At 34.8% G+C, this 22,389-nt stretch overlaps 1 protein-coding gene across 1 annotated transcript; it reads right to left on the bottom strand.

Annotated features, from left to right (window-relative positions):
- Positions 1-675: 675 nt before the first annotated feature.
- Positions 676-21,885, bottom strand: LOC109701948 (26S proteasome complex subunit SEM1). The gene is made up of 3 exons (XM_074064700.1): positions 21,687-21,885; positions 6,337-6,430; positions 676-874 (listed from the first exon to the last, which is right to left on the bottom strand). Exons 1-3 carry the CDS (start codon positions 21,760-21,762, stop codon positions 832-834), a joined length of 213 nt encoding a protein of 70 aa, XP_073920801.1. The 5' UTR covers positions 21,763-21,885; the 3' UTR covers positions 676-831.
- Positions 21,886-22,389: the final 504 nt, after the last annotated feature.

Below are 22,389 nucleotides of genomic sequence, written 5' to 3'. Positions count from 1 at the left end.
ACATTAAGTTGAAAAATATTCCTAAAACCCCCCTGCATATTAATTCCATTCGAAGTCCTACCAGAAAGAATCCTTTATAAACCAAATCAACCCTCCCCATACAACTGTAGGTATAGCAACAGTAAACACCTTGTAGAAACTTACTGTACTAAACCAATCTTCTATATAGTATCTGAGAGTGTCACACATTGATAAAATACTTTGTGTTCACTTCCCCAATTTTAACAGAAGAAACTATACTTAGACCTGTGATCAAACATCCAATGGACTTTAAGTACTAAGAACACTCAATCAATCATTAATAACATTATTAATGGCTCAAGAATGAAGTAAATTAGAGAAATTTAAAATATTTTAAAAATGTAGGTTTTGAAGGGTCACCTTATAAATGTCAGAAAATGATGCCTAATTTAGCAAAACACAAATAACATTAAGATTTAATGTGATACAAAAGAAGTACCTCATAAAATCTGACTAATATTTAATTGATGTAGCTTAAGAAAAGCACAAAATTGGAAAGCAGATGAATTCTGGCCCCAGATTATTTAATGTGAGCCTCAGATAACACTAAAAATAGTTTTGTAATATGGGATTTTACTATCTCAATATAAGTTTCTTGAAAACATGAATATAAAATCAATGAGTAGTCAAAAGATCAAGACATCTGAAAAAAGATTAGATCAAAACATTTATTTTTTGTTACAAAAACAAAAATAAATCCAAGCAGATAATGAAATAAACATATGTTTTAAAGTATCCCATCCTGGTCTCTTTGTCTTAGTATTTCATATACAGTTCAAGTTTAGGCTACTTCAATGCTTCTTCTGGATGCTATGAAGTCTCCATCTTATAACCATGTTTCTCTAGTTCAGCTCTATAATAAAACACAAAGAACGATATCATTAAGCATTCTTTATGCTAAAAGAAACAGATGCTTTAAAGAAATAATACAATGAATCAATATTAAATAAACTAAGCCTGAGGGACCAGTTTAAAATATCAAATAAGTTTATTGTAGCTCCTAAAAATACCTGCAACAAGGAAACTGGATATGAATCAATATAACACTAACAAAATTTTGCTTTTCCCTTTAAGTTAATTTTATTTTCCTACAAATCTCTTTTTTATTTTTGTTTTGGTAGTTCTAAGGACTCAACTCAGGGCCTCACACATGCTAAGCAGGTACTGTAGCACAGAGCCACCCCTCTTAAACATAAATTTGGAGAATAATTAACCTTTTGGCTAAATACACATGAATGTCAAATTTTCAGATTTTATAATGACCAGAGTATTACTGTCGAATACACAGAAAGAATGGATCGCTTTCCACTGACATATATCTATTATTATAACAAAGAAAAATTGTTAATAAAATTTAAAGGTATGTGAGAATTTTCTGTTTTAACTACATGTAGTCAAATTAAATATAATATCATAAAATATTAAAACTTTACTTTCCTAATTTTAAATGTGGATGAAAATATCAAAGATTTACACTAGTATAAATAACTACACATTGAAAAACCACTTTTTATCAATTTAAATAATTTATCCAACTTGACATTTCATATTCTGAGAATGCCAACTGCAACTGGTGATCTGCTTTACATAAAACATTTGCACAAAGTAAATTAACTATGTAATCAATTTCAGCTATTTAAATAACCATTCCAAACATTACCAGTAAGTTATCTATCACAACTCAGATTTTATCAGAATTCATGACAATTAGAGGGCCAAATTATGATAAAACGCTGTATAAGTCTGCGTCATTATACCCAATAACATGTTCTCAAATATAATTTGTTTTAGATACCCTTACACTATCCAACATAACTTCAATGTAAAAAACACGATAGGAATGATATATAATATTATTCATATTCCCAAATTCCTTAGCTTTCTTAAATTTTTTAGCTACTTGTATTACAAATACCGAGCTAACTTTCATGAATTCCAGAGATTATTCAGATGATTCATCCTGCCTTGTAGTTGAGTATAGAACCCACATTATTTGTGGGCTGGTAGTATAAACACTGGATTATAGGCCAAAGAGCCCAGTGCAAATCTCTGGCCCTTCTTTTGCTAAGTTTAACTAAACTGCTTCATTTGCCTTTCGCCCTCAGGAAAATGAAAATTGTATCTGTCCTTCATATACAACAACTTAGTCCTCTTTGTTTTGGGGACTAAATGAAATAAAGTGACATGAACATAATGTAACATTAACATAAAGAACTAAGATTGAAGAGAAAAGCAAAAAGCTTCTTATTTTTGTTGATAGAAAGCAGCTCAAATGTTTCCTACAAAAACTGTTGTTACCAATCTCAGGGAGTGTGGTAATTATCTTTGAATTTTATCTCATGCTAAAATTTTATACTTTTCCTATTTAAAATGGACAGAATTTTAAAGCGTTCTTAAACATCAGTTTTCTGCTCCCTTTTATAAAATCTCTATAGATTAACTTTCTCTTATTGAACAGTCACAAAAAAATCCCCAAGAAGTTCAACCTAAGATCTAAATAATAAGTTTTGTATGTATTTACCTTCCTCATGGGAGGTGGTCACCAATTAATTACATTTACAAATTGTTTATGAACACAAAGGAGATGATGAAATGCAATCAAGTAAATTCTTAGGGAAGATGAAAAGTTCTTTATTAGAACTTAAAAGTATAAGAAACTAAAAGAAAAATAAATTAAGGCTACTAAGTACAAAAAAAACCACTATGGAAAAATCCAACAAAGAGAAGAAAGAGGGAAGAAACCCAGCATAACCAGATTATTATAGGACATACACAGTGAATGTAGACTATTTGAAATAAAAGCAGCAGCATTCATTTTGCAATTAAGAAAAAAAGACTAATACCAACTGGCAGTTTCTCAGCTTTGTTACAGGGTCTTTGTCTGACATAGTAAATCAGGAACTACACTGGCTTCTTGGATTTTTTTATGTAAGGTGTGATATAGGGTAGGAGAAAACCTCATAATGTTACCTATTTTTACTGATATACAGAGAAATAAATGATGTCAGGAGCAGAAAAAAATGGAATGACTCTTAGTTACCTGGAGACACAGACAGTTTCATTCTATATGTATTTGTAAATTACACTGAAAAAGTAATATGGAATGGCCAGGATAATACATTGAGGGCTTTTGTCTAACACACACCACATATTCACTCATTTAATCTTTACAACAATCCTATGAGTAAAGTACTAATTATTATCTGCATTTTATGTGAGAAAAGTTAGTCACAGGAAGGTTAAATGATGGCTTGCTCCAAGTCCTTATAGCTATGTAAGAGGCAGATCCAAGGTTGGAACCTAGGCAGTTTGACTCACCAGACTCTTGAGCTGCATCTCCAGAGTTATGATACCATAGTAAAGGCCTTCCTGAATTTTATACAGACCATAAAGACATCATTTCAAGAGACTTGTGAACCTTTACAAATGTCTTTAGACAAGGACTGACTGAGGCTGTATTGTTCAATATGGTCATCATGTGACTATTGAAATGAAATAAAATAAAAAATTCAGTTCCTTTTCTGCACTAGCCATTTGATGTACTCAATAGCCATGTGACTACTGACTTCTATACTGGATTGTGTAGTTTAAAGAACATTTCCATTAATGCAGCAGGTTCTGCTTGACAACGCTAGTGATTTATCAATAACCTAAATGGAAAAACCTCATGACTCAAACAGAGAATTAAGAAGGAAACACTTTATCATTAATGGCATTATCACAACTTAGATACTTATGGAAATCCAGAAACCAATGGACACACCACAATTTATACAGTTATGATAACCCAGAAACTGAAAGGCAGAAACACAACAGATAAAATAAAAACACTTGGAGGTGTATTATAAAAACAGTAAGTCACAAAGAATGTATGGAATATTCTCTAATCAGTAAAAAAAAGCAAAAGATAGTAGTGATGAGAAATCCAATTATTAGTACACTTACTAGTATAAGTCCCCTGATAAAAATCGTAATATTTAATAATATCTTAAATAATTAAGAGAAAAGTACTATTACATGATTAATGAAAGAAACAAATGATACAAAAACTCCAGAGAAATCTGACATTTTTGAATGGCAAAGAAAGAAAAACTCATTTAGTTTCAATTTTAAAAATTCCAAGATAGCAGAAAAAAAGAAAAACTGACTCTGCATTAAAAACATAGAATAAGGCTCAATAGCACTAGAAGGCCTGAATCAAAATTCTAACAGCATAATGACTCTGATGAGGAAGAAAGGAGGATGCATATTTTAAAGGAAGGTGGCAAGGCATTCTTCTCCGAGGTAGCTCAGAATAAAGCAAAGGCTGATTAAGGAAAATGAGAAAGGATAGGTCCAATGCTTAGTACAGCTGGTGTGCTACAAACAGATTGCAGAGAAAAGGCAGGATTACTGTTCAACAGTTACCATTCTCCTATCTTGTTCAAAATACTGTAAAAGGAAAAACACCATTAAGACAAAATTGAACACTAAGATAGGTGAGGCAACTCCAAACTGCATTAAAGTAATTTAAAGACCCTGAATAATTTTATCTCAGGACATTAGAATAACCAAAAAATACAATGAAGAATCTGAGTTAGCAATCTATAAGTATTACCAACTTAGTAAATTATAAGATTACAACAGACCTATATTTTGATTTGAGTAAAGCATGGGGTAAAGACAGGTTGAATTATAAAAATCTAAGGAAAGTAGTGTTTGTTCAACAAACGGTGCTGGGACAACTGGATATCAAATTGCAAAAGAATGCAAAAAAAAAAAAAAGTCAGACCCCATTTCACACTGCTTACAAAAATTAACTCAAAATGTATTGAAGATCTAAACGTAAGAGCTAAAAAAAACCATAGGGATGAATTTTCATTATCTTCAATATGGGAATTAATTCTTAAATATATTACCAAAAGCACAAGTAATAAAAGAAAAAGAAAAAAACAAAGATAAATCAGATTTCATCAGAATTAAAAATTTTGTGCAAAGGACAGTCTAAAGTAAAAAGGATGAAAACATATTTGCAAATTACATTTGATACAGTTTTGGGATGAAGAATATGTAAAGAAATCTTATGATTCAACAATAAAAAAGACAACACAATATTTGTTTATTTGTAAATAAATTTTTGGGGTTTTGAGATAGGTCTCTTAAACCCAGGTTGGTCTGTAACTAACAATCTTCTTGCCTCTACCTCCTGAGTGTGGGAAGGAGGTATATACCACCTCTCCTAGTGACAACCCGATTTCGAAATGAGAAAAGGACTCGAATAGATTTATTTTCCTTGAGGAAGCTTAATGGTCAAGAAGCATATGAAAAGTTTAGTCACAAGGGAAATTAAAATCAAGACCACGAGATAGTGCTTCACAGCTTTTGCTCTCAGGATGGCTGTAATTTCTTTAAAAACGAAAAATAAGTTCTGGTGAGTATGTATACATTGCTGGTAGGAAAGTAAAATTTTTTAAGACACTGTAGAAAACAGTTTGGCAGTTCTTCAAAAAATTAAACATGGGGCTGGTGGAGTGACTCAAGTGGTAGAGCGCCTGCCTAGTGAGTGTGAAGCTCTGGGTTCCATCAAAAAAAAAAAAAAGTTATCAAACATAGGATAACCCCAAAACCCAGCAATTATATATATATATATATATATATATATATATCCCCCAAACTTGGTAACAGGTACTCAAATATACGTATTGCATGTTCATAGTGGAAGACAACTCATAACAGCCAGAGTGGAAATGTCTAACACGTTATGAGTAAGTACAACATATATCTCTATAATAAAGTGCTATTCAGTCATATAAAAGAATAAAGTACTGAACATGCTGCCATGTGGATGACCCTTGAATACATAGTGCATTAATTCCATTTATATGAGATGTTCAAAGTAGGCAAATTGTGTATATTTGTACATGAATATAAAAGTGTACACTCCAACAATTCTGATCTCCAAATCTGGGAATCACCAATCTATAGTATCTACTGGGTACCCCCAGTACTCTATGATTCTAACTTCTGGTAAATAATTGAATATTGGTAGAAAATTAACACTGACAGAATTAAGCTCACGAAGACAAAAAAAACAAAAAATAGCAAATAGGCTTCTATTTAACTACCTTTGAAAACAAAGACTGTACAGAACAAAAGTTGCATAAATTACACAAAGTATATTTTAGAACCTAGGAGGTGAAGGTAAGGTGTTATTTTGCATAATTCAAAATCTATTTCAAAGATGAAGTGTCTTTCTAAGAGGACATTTATTTAAGTTACACGTTCCAGGCTTACAATTAACACTGAGCTATACCAACAATCCAGCTTAAAACCTACCTTAACTGGTTGGAGAAGTCATCCTCTACATTGTCATCATCCCAATTATCCTCCCAGACATGTGCATCTTCATCTTCATCTAAACCAGCCCAGTCTAAAAATAGAAACACATGTCTAAATATTTCTTATTCATTATATCCACAAACATAAAAACTTCAGAAAATTTACCACTCAACACTCTCACAATTCAAAAATAGTTATCTGTGAGAAACTGTAATCCTCCTTAAATCTCAAAGTTTTTTGCTGTCTTGTTCTCTCAGTTCTTGAATTTTCAGATAACCTAAAATAGAAGTCAATAAAAAAAATTCTATGTGCCATTAAAACTTGTAACTTCAGGAGGATATTTACTTCACTGATTTTTCTTTCTTTTTTTTTTTTTTTATAAAAAACTCATTTTTATAAGGTCTATTTCACATTCTTTCAAACATATACCAACAACCTTAAAACAAGTTGAGTAACAGGAAGATAACACTGTAAATTGTTAAACATCAAAAGGAACAGTAACTCATATACAGATATTAAAAAGGAGAATAAATTATAAGCCACAACTAGTTTTTGAGTAATGACATCAATATAAAAGCTAAGATTCTTTTTTTGGGGGGAGGGACAGAGAACAGGACAGTACTGAGGTTTGAATTCCAGGTCTTTAGCTTGCTCAAATGAGTTCTATAACTTGAGCCAGGATTAAAGAAGGAAAAATGTAAATATGCATAAGGAGGACTGTGGCAGTTTTGAGTTTTCTAAATTTTCTTCTTTCTTCCTTTTCTTGTGGATGTAGAAGGAAGGTTTAGGTTAAGATTCTAGCTTTTGTTAGAATAATCAGAAAATACATTATGTAAGCGAACATCTTCAGGCATTTAGTACTGGAATAAGGAATTTCTACTGAGAAAATAATACTAAGAACACGGAACTTCCAGACCACTAGGTATACAAGTAGAAAGAAACTACCAATAAAATGGCCTTTCTAAAACCAAACCTCTAGTTATTACTTCTATTTCAGAAATCAAGGGGCCATACAGTGAAATATAAATTGTCTTCAAATATCCCTTCCCTTTGCCTAAATTAGGAATGTAAACCTGGTCTGTACTTCTTAAGAGCCTACCTGAATGATACAGTTTGGTAATACAGTGCTGACTTCCACATCTGTCTCCAATGTAGAACTCTCCCTTGAATTGTACATATATATCTTGCTAGGCTCTCTACCACTTGAGCCACTCTGTGACGGCCCTTTTTGCTTTGGTTATTTTTGTGATAGGTTCTTGCTTTATGCCAGGGCCAAGACCCTTCTAAGTTTCCCCTTATAGTTGGGATGGTAGATGTGCCCTACCACTCCTAGCTATTGATTGAGATGAGGTCTGGTAAACTTTTTGCTTGGGTTGGCCTCACACTGTAATCCTCTGGATCTCTACCTCCTGAGTAGCTAGAATCATAGACTGAGCCACCATGCCCATCTTTTCTTGAGACAGGGTCTTGCTATGTAGCTCTGTCTTGCATCTGCCTCCTGAGTCCCTCAATTATCATAATGTCTTTTCCATCTCAACTCCCAGGTATCTCCAAAGATCCCCACCTCCTCTTGTTCTTATTACCACTATATTAATTCTGGAAAAATTATTCCTTTCACTTTATGGAGGTCTTTTTTCCTGTCCTCTTAATACATATATGAGGAACATAAAGTAAAGGTGTATGGGGTACTGAGTAAGATCAAATTTTAAATTAAAAAGGAGCCTCATTTCAGATAGAAGATATGTTTCTCTTATAACCCAATCTCCAAAACTCAACAAGATAAATATTTCAAGTAATATTAAACTTATCTTTTGTAAAGTCCAGATTCTTTTATGTCAAACTTATAATAGAACAAGTGAACTGAATATCCTTTTATAGCAAATGAATATTCACAATGCTCTTATTCCTCTCCACATTCCCTCCAACCTTACTCTAATCTATAGTTCTGTAGCCATTTAATAATCTTACGGGACAACTTACAATTTATTATTTTCAGCTTTTAATAACACTAAAGCCTTCCTGCATTAAGAAAAAAAAAAAGTACATGAAACTACTTCATTGAACTGCATTACAGCAAGGTTTGGCTTTATAAACTTCAAGTTTTTATAAAATGCCCAAGACATGATTGCTTAAAGATCACTCTACATTATGCCCCCTCTTTATTTGAAAATCATCACCAAGACCACAATCAAAAAAACAGATAAACCCTCTCTGAACATTGAAGATATACTTAAAAAATTAAGGACAGGATTGTAAAACAGGTGCTGTTGGGAGAGGGAGTAGGCATTAGTGGGAATGGGAGGGTAAACAGAGGGGGTAAAGAGGGAGAATATGGTTGATGTACTTTATATATACTTACATAAAATAGAAATCCGTTGACATCATTTTTACGAGGGGGAGAAGGAGATGAAGTAATGGTGGGGTGAACTTGAAATCAAGGTACTTTGTAAGCATATATAGACATGGCACAATGAAACCCCTGGTACAACTAATATATGCTAATAAAAATGTTAAGTAAAAAACTGAACCAGGCACAAGTGGCTCCCGCCTGTAATCCTAGCTATTCAGGAGGCAGAGATCAGGAGGATCACAATTTAAAGCCAGCCACAAATTATTCAAGAGACCCTATCTTGAAAAACATTACAAAAAAGAGCTGGTGGAGTAGCTCAAGGTATAGGCTCTAAATTCAAGCCCAGTACCAAAAAAACAAACAAACTGCCCCCCGAAATATAAAAAAAGATGAAGTGAAAACTACCTTACAAGAAAGTATTTTACTAATTTTTTGCTACCATTGTTCCTCAATTTCAAGACCCAGTCTTTAAATACACTATTTGGATTGAGCCTAGAAACAGGAATTGTCCAAGTATCGGTTTTGCAGGTATTTTAAGATGTCATTATGAAGATATGGAGGCTTCATGTTCTAAAAATAATTTGATAAAGACTAGACACATGATCTTGAGAAGAGGGGAAATATACGTTGGTCAAGTCATAATGGAAGTGTTTTAACGTTCTGAGACACCAAACCTCCACTCAGTCTAAATCATTTTCAACCAAACATCTTCCTCACAGTTAACTAGGTAGTTTTCATCATTTCCTAAAAAGGAAATGAATATGTGCCAAAAGATGCAAGTTAGAAACATAAAATAAGAATATTTGACACTTTTCTGCTAAACCTTATGTCTTTGAAAACCACTGCAGAACTTTGTCTTTTAGAGTAATTGTCTTTTCAGAAAGGCAAAAATTATAGCGCCCCAGAAACTTTTAATCTAATTATTTTTAGATTCAAAATGTTGATGTCAATATTGTTGTTACCTGATGTCATTCAAATGTCTCCATGCTGGCTTTACTTCTTTAAACTTTGTTAAAGTAATAAAACGTACATTTGGCCCATGATCATTTGGCATAAAGATAAAGCATCTCTCCCTGCTTTAACAACCATCTCCTGCTAATTTGTTCGACTCCTGCATCTACATATTAAAAGAAATGGACAAGATAAAGCTAAAGTTCTAAAGAAAAGAAAATGGCTTATGGGGAAAAGAGGGAATACAGGAGTAAAGGTTTTAAGAAGAACGCAAAAAGATTCATGGAAAAAGTCTTGTACTTCTTTGGTATGAATAGAGAACTTCATAATAATGATATTGTTTATACGAAGATAAAGTTGGATCAAATTTTTTATTAATTACCTTATAAATATGAATATATTTTAAAATTTTAATACCTACCTTATTCTAGGAGTAAGATGTACTAAAATGTGTATCATACCAACTTTTCAATTATTATAAATAAGGAATCTGAAAAATCACTTCTTTTGAGTTATAATTTATTAAGCATTAGAAATTAACAAGAGTATCATTAAGAAAATTAATACTCACACTGACAAATCAGACTCTGCCATCTGGGGGAAACTAAAGATTATGCTTATTAAAAAGAATTATGCAAAAAACTTAAGTTACAGTTTAATACCGCAAAATAATATTTCCAAAACTTATAAATTATTGTACATACGTTAAAATATATGTTAAGTTGCAACACATGCAACTCTATTGAGTATATAATATAAAAATATCTGACATTTTTTGGGTTTAGCTGACATCTCTTGCATCTCTGAATTGTTTTGATTTTCAATTATAATATAATACTGATAATCAAGCAATTTTATTTAGTCACTCATTTTTAAGTTCAGAAATAGCTTATTTTAAAAGGGCAAAATAAAACCAAACAAGGATACCTGATTTACGTCTAATGCCATTCTGCAATATGTAGATAGTCTTATAAAGCATATATTTTATCTTCAACAGTAAATGCATTGCTAGAATTGTGAATTAATCATTTAAATAAGCACAGCTGCATTTACTTCAATGTTTGGGCCTCCAGATGTACACTCATTAAAAAAAAAAAAAACATACTTTTAAAAGTCAGAATTAGAAATCAGCAACAGATGCCTAATACATAAGTATCTAGCAACTCTAAACTATTTAAGATTTTGCCCCAAAGTTAGCTTTCTTTACATTTGCCCATTGAGAATTATAGTTGTGGTTAGCTTTAAATTTAAAAAACTGGAGCTACTGAAGATCTCACATACTTCATCTAAGTATCACCTTGACGTGTAAGTATCAAACAGGTTTTCTCTCATCTTAGAAAATGTTTTTAATACTCTTCCATCTTCCGGCAAACATTCCCAAATTTCTTAAAGAAATGAAGTATATCACTTTGGAGAAAAGTAAGGAAGAAATTCTATTTAACTTAAATAGGGCTAAAACTTTTCAGGAGCATTAAATTCTCACTCTATAATAGTAAAGATATTCTGAATATAAACAAACTAAACTTCTTCAAATAAAAAATGTGCATATATATACAGAACATTATGACAAGAAATATAAATAAACTCTGTACTTATCATCAAAGGTATGAAAGAAAAAAACACAGTTGCAAAGAGCACTATTATACTCATGATCATGAAAATGAAGCCACACCAACTCTAGTCAACTTACATGTGTTCTTGCTTAGACCATATAAAACAGATGATTTTTTTCCTAAAATTTCATTTCTGCAGATCATCTGCATGCAAGTGCAAACACACCTATCCCAGACCCTACACATCTAATGCCTATTCAGTAGCCAAGAAATCAATACCTAGTACAGCACCAACAGTATTACTATATATTTCTCTAACAAGGACAGTTTTGGTCCTTGTTAGAGCTAACAAGCAAAAGTAAGTCACAAATGGGCCAGGCATGGTAGCACATGCCTGTAATCCCAGTATTCAGAAGGCAGGATGTTCAGGAGTTCAAGGCCATCCTAGCCTACACAGTGAGCTCCAGATCAGTATGGGACACATATCCAGATTTTGTGGTTCAAAGCCAGCCTGGGCAAATAGTTCATGAGAACCTATCTCAAAAAACCCATCACAAAAAAAGGGCTGGTGAAGTGGCTCATGGTATAGGTCCCGAGTTTAAGTCCCAGTACCACACACACACACACATACACACAAAGTCATAAATGATATTGGTGAGTTTTCAGTTATTTGTGGCAAGAATTCTGAAACTGAGGTTCAAAATACCCTCGTAACCATTTATAATTAATCTTACATTTAAAAAAGGAAGGAAATTCAAACCCATTCTTTTCATCAATTGAAAACATTTGAAAAAAGTTTTCACTTTATTGGTTCTCTTTACTGATTAGTACTTTTATTTTTTTCTAATTCAAAAATTATCAACCATTATTACTTTCATCTTTTCCATGCCCTCATACCCTGAGCTCATCTCAGTTGCCTCATTTTGACCCAGCTTCTTCACATGACTAAGGCAATGGTATCCAATTTGAACTCTTCATCCATAATCCCAGACATGCAAGTGTAAAATCACAACCTCTTGGATTTCTTATTCTGAACATCCAATATGAAACTAGTTACTCAAAGTCATGATATTCTTGCATCACTCTCTGAACTTCATTCCTCATTATTAATAACCTATTTTAGCTCTCACCTTAGTTATTTCAGTAATTGCTAGTTAGCTTATATGACTTTGGTCTCTACCTTTTCAAAAGAATTCTGATGGATTAATGTATCCTAAACAGTCTACTGCCTAAAGGAAACTCATATATCACTGTCATCTGAAAACAAGGAAACAAACAGAAAATAAAAACTCCACTTCTCATGTACTTAAGAAAAGCTTGCTATGATTATGCACCTAACTCCCTCCAACTACTATTTCCCAGATAAATAAAAAGCACATATTCATTTTCCACCTGTAAGCATCTACTTTTCCCTTCTAGCGGAAACTCCTTTCCTACATTTCTATGTTTTGAAAGCCTCTATTCCAAATGGTGCTCTCTCACATTTTAAATAACTAGAAATAACTGCCCCTTCTTTTGAACTGCTGTTGGTCTTTACAATCAGTTGTTCAATTCCCTACCTCCTCTTCTTACACACCACACACAGAGACCAGGAAACCAATGGAAATCTTACCCAAAAGCCTAACAGATAAAACAGTCAAAAGTTGCTCTGGTTCAACTGCAGGGGCAGGAATAGGGAGGCCATGAATAATGATGTTCCACCTTAAAATAAACGTTTCCAAAATTCTCAAGAATTCCACTTGTGGTGTGAAAGTCACTATCCTTGACTCTTCTGTTATGTACTAAATTCAAAGGCAAATTTCTGTGACTTGGGTAAGTTATTTTTTGCCGAACCCCAGGTATAAAACCTACACCTCATACGGCTGCTATGAGGATTAAATGAGACTAGTATGTAAAGAAAGCACTTTAAGACTGGTACATGGCAACTAATATTCACGCCTCAGTACCATACTTTAGGAAATAGCAAACATATAGCAAATGAATAAATCATTTATTACATGCTAATCGCGACAGAGACATTTGAGGGGTCAGAGAGGTGAGTAGAGAAATACTTTCCAGAATAAAGACGATATAATTTCCTACCAAACACTGAATATACAATGAATCACACAACTAGAAAAAGATATTTGGTGAATTTTAAGTACTTCACAGATTAGACAGTTTCTGAAATTTTTATTTTCCTCTTAATGTTTCCACAATTTATCAGATCTTTCAAAAATCAGTCTTTAATACAGTAGCAATATTAAACATTATTTAAATGACAATTGCTTATTGCTTGCTCGTTCCACAGAAACACAGAAATAACTAATTAAGTAGTTTCCCAAAGAATTTTTTTTTTTTTTACTCTTTAGCATCCTGGTTCATTACTCCCCTCCTAAGCACCAGAATCTGTATTTGGGGTTTCTTCATTTTGATTTGTATGTATCCCTAAATAATATACGCTATATACATACATCTCTTATATGGCTCTGCTTTTTGAAAAACATTTAATAACACCTTATTTTTTATTTTGAAGCTTTTAATGCTAATAAATAATCAAATAACCTGGAAATGTAACAAGTTAAATTTGGATATAAGCCAAATTATTAATTGAAAAATTTATCAGAAATAGGTCAAATTCTAAATAAGTACCAAATACCCAAAATCTAAACTCTTAAGTACATTAGGTGGGGAGAGAAAAAAGAGGCCTAGTGTTTATTGAATATAAACTTCCTGCCATACTCTTTATTGGACACTTTCTAAAAATACATTTTGAAGCCCTTAGCCTCACTGTGACAGTATTTGGAGATGGGGATTTTGGGAAGTAATTAGAATTTAATGAGGCTACAAAGGTGGGAGTCCTCATAATAGAATTAGTAAACTTGTAAGAGATACAAAAGAAGTTATTCTCTCTCTCCATGAGAAGGCATCCTTCCGGAAGGAAGAGAGACTTCACCAGGAACTGACTCTGCCAACACCACCTCGATGTTCAACTTTCCAGCCTTCAGACTGGGTGAGAAAAATAAATTTTTGTTGTGTAAGCCATCCAGTCTACAGCATTTGTTACAGCAGCCCAAGCAGACAAATACAATCAGGTAAACCTTTTATAACTCTAATACAAACATCATTATCCATAAATTTCAGATGAAAGAAAGTAGGAGTGAAAAGATTAACAACAAAATGAAAAACATAATGGTCAATCTCACTCAAATCAATCTGTATTAATAATGGAATTATATTTTTCATCCATCAGGTTTACAATGACTAAAATGTTTAATATCTACTGCAAGCCGGTTTATGAAAGGTTAACTGTAGATGCAAATATAAATCAGTATAGCCCTCTCAAAGGCAATTTGAAAATGTAACTATCCAAATTTAAAATGTGCCTGGTTCCAGACAATGCATCAATGCCCAACCTAATCAAAGAGTGCATTCATGTGGATAGGCACTACGGTGTGGTTGGTTTGAAAGAGCCAGCACAGTATAAAGTCATCCTCACCAAAGTGAAAAGGGGAGAGGTAGCCTAGCATAGAATATTGAGCTGAAGTGAAGTGAGAAAGGCCCCTGTCATGGGAGGGGGTGGAAAAGATTGGGCAGAGAAGATGAGCATCTTTAATCTATTATATGGTAGCCAGAGTTCTCACTACTAGAGAAGCACAAGATTGAAAAGGAAGATACTAGAATGAATTTTTGGTACTGAACTGCAATCAAAGATAGCTGCGTAAACGCAATGATTTCATACATATACACATACATTTACATATATAGTCTGTAGTTCTTTCTACTTAGAGGAGTTTCTGGGAGCAGGAATATCCTGAAAATTTTGAACATAACTGGAATCATGATCTTGCCTTCTAAATACTATTCTCTACTAAAAGGTAATCACCTTGAAGAAATGTCTGATTCCAGGGCTGAAGCAGGGAAATTACAAGATTAGCTTGGCACATGAGTGCATATATTAAAAAGATTGAAAGATCCCAAATCAATGACCTAATGATACATCTCAAACTCCTAGAAAAACAAGAACAAGCAAATCCCAAAACAAATAGAAGGAGAGAAATAATAAAAATAAGAGCTGAAATCAACGAAATAGAAACCAAAAAAACCATACAAAGAATTAATGAAACAAAAAGTTGGTTCTTTGAAAAAATAAACAAGATCGATAGACCCCTGGCAAACCTGACTAAAATGAGGAGAGAAAAAACCCAAATTAGTAGAATCAGGAATGCAAAAGGGGAGAGAACAACAAACACCATGGAAGTCCAGGAAATCATCAGAGACTACTTTGAGAACCTATATTCAAATAAATTTGAAAATCTAAAAGAAATGGACAGATTTCTAGATACATATGATCATCCAAAACTGAACCAAGAGGATATTAATCACCTGAATAGACCTATAACACAAAATGAAATTGAAGCAGCAATCAAGAGTCTCCCCAAAAAGAAAAGTCCAGGACCTAATGGATTCTCTGCTGAATTCTATCAGACCTTTAAAGAAGAACTGATACCAACCCTCCTTAAACTGTTCCATGAAATAGAAAGGGAAGGAAAACTGCCAAACACATTTTATGAAGCCAGTATTACACTTATCCCAAAACCAGGCAAAGACACCTCCAAAAAGGAGAACTATAGGCCAATCTCCTTAATGAACATTGATGCAAAAATCCTCAACAAAATAATGGCAAATCGAATTCAGCAACACATCAAAAAGATTATTCACCACGACCAGGTAGGCTTCATCCCAGGGATGCAGGGGTGGTTCAACATACGAAAATCAATAAACGTAATAAACCACATTAACAGAAGCAAAGACAAAAACCACTTGATCATCTCAATAGATGCAGAAAAAGCTTTTGATAAGATCCAACATCATTTCATGATAAAAGCTCTAAGAAAACTAGGAATAGAAGGAAAGTTCCTCAACATTATAAAAGCTATATATGACAAACCTACAGCCAGCATTATACTTAACGGAGAGAAATTAAAACCATTCCCTCTAAAATCAGGAACCAGACAAGGATGCCCACTATCTCCACTCCTATTCAACATAGTACTGGAATTCCTAGCCAGAGCAATTAGGCAAGAAGAAGGAATAAAAGGAATACAAATAGGTAAAGAAACTGTCAAAATATCCCTATTTGCAGACGACATGATCCTATACCTTAAAGACCCAAAAAACTCTACTCAGAAGCTCCTAGACATCATCAATAGCTATAGCAAGGTAGCAGGATATAAAATCAACATAGAAAAATCATTAGCATTTCTATACACTAACAATGAGCAAACGGAAAAAGAATGTATGAAAACAATTCCATTTACAATAGCCTCAAAAAAAAATCAAATACCTAGGTGTAAACCTAACAAAAGATGTGAAAGACCTCTACAAGGAAAACTATACACTTCTGAAGAAAGAGATTGAGGAAGACTATAGAAAGTGGAGAGATCTCCCATGCTCATGGATTGGTAGAATCAACATAGTAAAAATGTCTATACTCCCAAAAGTAATCTACATGTTTAATGCAATTCCCATCAAAATTCCAATGACATTCATCAAAGAGATTGAAAAATCTACTGTTAAATTTATATGGAAACACAAGAGGCCACGAATAGCCAAGGCAATACTCAGTCAAAAGAACAATGCAGGAGGTATCACAATACCTGACTTCAAACTATATTACAAAGCAATAATAATAAAAACAGCATGGTACTGGCACAAAAACAGACATGAAGACCAGTGGAACAGAATAGAGGATCCAGATATGAAGCCACACAACTATAAGCAACTTATCTTTGACAAAGGAGCTAAAAATATACGATGGAGAAATAGCAGCCTCTTCAACAAAAACTGCCAGGAAAACTGGTTAGCAGTCTGCAAAAAACTGAAACTAGATCCATGTATATCACCCTATACCAAGATTAACTCAAAATGGATCAAGGATCTTAATATCAGACCCCAAACTCTTAAGTTGATACAAGAAAGAGTAGGAAATACACTGGAGTTAGTAGGTATAGGTAAGAACTTTCTCAATGAAACCCCAGCAGCACAGCAACTAAGAGATAGCATAGATAAATGGGACCTCATAAAACTAAAAAGCTTCTGTTCATCAAAAGAAATGGTCTCTAAACTGAAGAGAACACCCACAGAGTGGGAGAAAATATTTGCCAATTATACATCAGACAAAGGACTGATAACCAGAATATACAGGGAACTTAAAAAACTAAATTCTCCCAAAACTAATGAACCAATAAAGAAATGGGCATGTGAACTAAACAGAACTTTCTCAAAAGAAGAAATTCAAATGGCCAGAAAACACATGAAAAAATGCTCACCATCTCTAGCAATAAAGGAAATGCAAATTAAAACCACACTAAGATTCCACCTCACCCCTGTTAGAATAGCCATCATCAGCAACACCACCAACAACAGGTGTTGGCGAGGATGCGGGGGAAAAAGGAACCCTCTTACACTGTTGGTGGGAATGTAGACTAGTACAACCACTCTGGAAAAAAATTTGGAGGCTACTTAAAAAGCTGGACATCGATCTACCATTTGATCCAGCAATACCACTCTTGGGGATATACCCAAAAGACTGTTACTCCAGAGGCACCTGCACATCCATGTTTATTGCGGCACTATTCACAATAGCCAAGTTATGGAAACAGCCAAGATGCCCCAGCACTGACGAATGGATTAAGAAAATGTGGTATCTATACACAATGGAATTTTATGCAGCCATGAAGAAGAACGAAATGTTATCATTCGCTGGTAAATGGATGGAATTGGAGAACATCATTCTGAGTGAGGTTAGCCTGGCTCAAAAGACCAAAAATCGTATGTTCTCCCTCATATGTGGACATTAGATCAAGGGCAAACACAACAAGGGGATTGGACTATGAGCACATGATAAAAGCGAGAGCACACAAGGGAGGGGTGAGGATAGGTAAGACACCTAAAAAACTAGCTAGCATTTGTTGCCCTTAATGCAGAGAAACTAAAGCAGATACCTTAAAGCAACTGAGGCCAATAGGAAAAGGGGACCAGGAACTAGAGAAAAGGTTAGATTAAAAAGAATTAACCTAGAAGGTAACACCCATGCACAGGAAATCAATGTGAGTCAATGCCCTGTATAGCTATCCTTATCTCAACCAGCAAAACCCCTTGTTCCTTCCTATTATTGCTTATACTCTCTCTTCAACAAAATTAGAGATAAGGGCAAAATAGTTTCTGCTGGGTATTGAGGGGGGGAGCGGGAGGGGGTGGAGTGGGTGGTAAGGGAGGGGGTGGGGGCAGGGGGGAGAAATAAACCAAGCCTTGTATGCACATATGAATAATAAAAGAAAAATGAAAAAAAAAAAAAAAAAAAAAGATTAGCTTGGCACATCTTGTGTCAGAATGCTAGTGGATGCCCAGCGAATGATGGGGACATATCAAAAGAAAATAGAAGACAGCTTGAAGGAGCTGTCCACATTCAAATATGGGACAATCTGAGGATCAAAGTAAATGATAGTAACAAATTATAACTCACTGAATCAGAATCTATGAACAAAGGAAAAAAATAAGGTTTGATGATGATTAGATGTTATACTTACACAGTTTCAAAGTCCCTCCCTCAAAATACCTATGAATTATAAAGGGAAAATGAGTAACCTAATATTGAAAAAGTCTGATAGACACCACCTCCATAAGCTAATTAAAGTGAAAACAGAATAAATAATAGTAGAATAAAGGAGAATCATGTTCTACTCGATAGGATGCAATGAGAACAAAGTGCCATGACAGTGAGATTCTCCTGTCAAGATGCAGAAATTGAATCTAGTCATGTGGAAACAATGAGCAAAACTAAGTTAAGGAACATTATGCAAAACAACTGGCCTATACCCTTCAAAAGTGTTAAAATCATGAGTCAAAGAAAAACTGAGCAAAGGCTCTAAAGAAAACTAAAGAGATAGGACAGCTGAATGTAACTCATGAGTCTGAAATGCAAATACTATTGTTCCTGCATGCAAACTCAATTCCATTTTAGATATTCTAAAAAAGCAAAACAAAACCTTTCCACTCTGACACAGGAAGAAGAAAATAATGTAAAAGGACCACTTGTTTTCTTCCCACTTTTATTCTCAACCACTTCTAATTATCAGAGAAAGGAAATTAATAAAAATATTTTTAAATCCTTTCACTATCTGATATGAAAAAGTATTCAAAGTTTCAAAAAATTATAGAGTATTTCCATTTTAGACCAATTTTATCACCATGACCCAGCTGTATGGTGGATGACAAATGAATTCTCCTCTAGACTAAGTTGCTCTCCAGTTCCAAAATTCTAACCATGCCAAAGCCTCCAAAAATATATTAAGATCAATCATGTCCAGAACTATGAATGCCTTCCTAATATAGCATATTCTGTTTACCAGAAGTTTTCATTAGTAAATATTTAGTTTCACCCAGTGAACTAATTTGTATCCAACAAAATCTCATTAATTCAAATTAAGGAAAACCTATCTAAATGATAAGCTAGAGAAGAAACATAGAGAACCCTAAAGACATTTCAAATATTGTTTCTCATTCTAAATGCAAAATTACCTGGATGAATTACCTTCAGAAACTTAACTATGTTTTTCCTAACTTCAACAAGATTTTCTTCTTCCGATATAACTGCTAACATCTTGAACTGGTGCTCAAAACATAAACTTAGAAAGTGAACAAACTACACATTCTACAAAAGCTGATGAAAATTGCTGAAAAAAAAATCTAGCATATCAAGTAAACAGTGGTAACCTTCTAAATAATCAATTCTCAACTAACTCATGTGTTAGGCTAAATCTAAGGGATAAAGTTTGGATAGGGAGTTAGAAAGACCATTTAGAACTTGACTTGGCCACTTAATGGCAATTTTATTTTTTGGTGGGAAATGGAGTTTAAATTCAGGGCTCCACACTTGCAAAGCAGGCACTCTACCTCTTGAGTCACAGCTTCAGTCCATTTTGCTCTGTATTTTGGAGACTGCGGGGGTGGGTGTCTTGTGAAGTATGTCCATGGGCTGGCCTCCATCTTTGATTCTCCTGATCTCAGCCTCTCAACTAGCTAAGATTAACTATTTTTTTTTTTAGCCCAGCTAACTATTTTTTTACTTTTTAAAATTTGAGTCTGTTTCCTCAGGATGGTGATATTAGGCTATATAAATATAAAGTATGTAAAAGTATGTCTTGTATATAATAAATAAGGAATAAATGCTACCTGAATATACAGTTTGAGTAAGAACTTGATACTGCCCTCAATAAGCCAGTTTTTACTATAATCTCTGTTGGAGGATTACGAACGACCTTGAAAGTGAATCAATAAATCTACTACCAAAACAAAAGGTAACTATTCCCACAATATGTTATGAATTCCATAATTGAAAAAGAAGTGCTTTAAGGTGGGTTACAAGGTTGTGTCATATGCATACTAACTCACTAAACAAAACAGAGTACACTATAAATAAACAGAAAAATGCTCCAGCTGTGCAGTCTTATACACAAGGGGATCATGATGGGGTATACAACTTAGAACAATTTTAGTGAAGTGGTAACAGCTGACGCCAACAGCTGTGTCAGTCCTTAACCACAAGTCTCTTCCTATCACCTTCAGAAAGGATACCCTCCAAACCCCTTTTCTTACAAGGTAGCAAATATTTAAGAATCCTACCCAAAACAATTAGCCATAAAGCAACCAATTCTTGAAATCCTAAGCCATCTAACAAACAGAGGCAGGACAGCTCAAGTTAAAAGCTTCGGTGTCAATTAGGGCAGGTGCCCCAATTCCAGTATCATAGTTTCCAGCCAGTGGTGGGGCACCAAGGCCTTTTCTTAATCGTCCCACGTTTGTTTCTTTATCTGACAAGTGCCAATACCAGTGCCTGTTTCCTATAATTGTGAAAATGTAATATGTTAATATAAGCAAAGCACTTCCCTTCTTGAGAACAGCCACTCAAATATTAGCTATAGGCCATCACCTACAATGAGAAAACTAAACCTCCTCTTTAATTTTGAAGTTAACAGAAATGGTGAAATTTTAGGAGTCTTATAAAGCCTAAAATTACATTAGTTCTAAGTGACCAAATATGGTGAGGAGCAGGAAGAAGTCAATAATGTGTATTAAACACTGAAAACAGTATCTGCGCGTCCTGCTTCACAAGCTTCATTTGCAACGTCCTACAAGAAGCAGCACTGGCAAAACTAGGGACGTAATTTAATCCGAAGGCAGGGGGAAGCACGGCCGTACAGCCACGACCGAGGAGGTGGTGGCCACGCTGGGGAGGGAAGGGCCGCGCTTAGGGTTCGGCTTCACTGGGGTCTTCCAGTGAGGAAGCGCGGCCGCCGGCCCCGCCGCGGAGTGCCAGGTGTCACCCCAGGTCCGGCCAGGAGGTGCAGGCGCCCCTCGCCAGGCCCGAGCCCCGCGCTGCCGCCGCCACCACCACCGGGAGGCTGAGTCACCGTCCGCGCGGCCCAGGAGTCCGGGACCTGGCCTGTTACCTTCCGCAGGAAACTCCTCAAACTCATCGTCCTCTTCGAGGAGACCTAAGTCTACCGGCTGCTTTTTCTCTGACATCGCGACCCTCCAAGCCACTGCGCGGACCTGTAGGAAAGTTGGAACCCGCACGCTTCTTCAACCACGGGTGCCACCGCCGCTGGGGACGCCGACGCTACCATAGAGACCAGGGGGAAGAGCGGCTGAGCAGCGCGAGGGATGATGGGATACGGAAGGTCCTCCCAGCGCTTCCTGCGGGCTTAATGGTCCTTCTGAGTCAGAATTGCCAAAATTGAGTAGTGCCGGCTTCCCAGATTTGAAAAAGACTCGTAGTGTGTAAAAATATTAATCATCTTTACCTAGTTTGCAACCGAGGGAGGAAATCTAGAACGATGAAGTGACTGTTAACACTGGCTTTCTAAGGGCCAAGGCCTTAATTTACACTACTCATTTAAGCATGGCATTAAATGTCTCTATGTCACAGAAAACTCAGGTTCAGAAAGACACAGCCATTCGGGTTAGTGCTGGACAACCCAAATGCAGAGGTTTGCCTGACTCCGAACGTCTCCATGTGCTGTTGTTTCTTGGTCTTGGAAGTGTTTGTAGAAAATGACCTATTAAATGGAGTTTATAGGTGTGTGTAGTAACTAGCTCGCAACTGCAAGTATTACGAAACAATACTATGTAAAATGTTGTAACATATCTTAC

This window comes from Castor canadensis, chromosome 2, assembly GCF_047511655.1.
Source record: "Castor canadensis chromosome 2, mCasCan1.hap1v2, whole genome shotgun sequence".
In the NCBI taxonomy this organism is placed as follows: Eukaryota; Metazoa; Chordata; class Mammalia; order Rodentia; family Castoridae; genus Castor; species Castor canadensis.
The sequence above is the reverse complement of the archived record's forward strand: the minus strand, read 5'-3'. Positions and strand labels throughout refer to the sequence as shown.

Coding starts and splice junctions, on each gene's coding strand:
- LOC109701948 (XM_074064700.1), bottom strand. CDS start 21,762: ATGTCAGAGAAAAAGCAGCCGGTAGACTTAGGTCTCCTCGAAGAGGAC. Junction 6,431..21,686: donor TGAGGAGTTTCCTGCGGAAG/GTAACAGGCCAG, acceptor TTCTATTTTTAG/ACTGGGCTGGTTTAGATGAA. Junction 875..6,336: donor GACTTCTCCAACCAGTTAAG/GTAGGTTTTAAG, acceptor GTTTTATTATAG/AGCTGAACTAGAGAAACATG.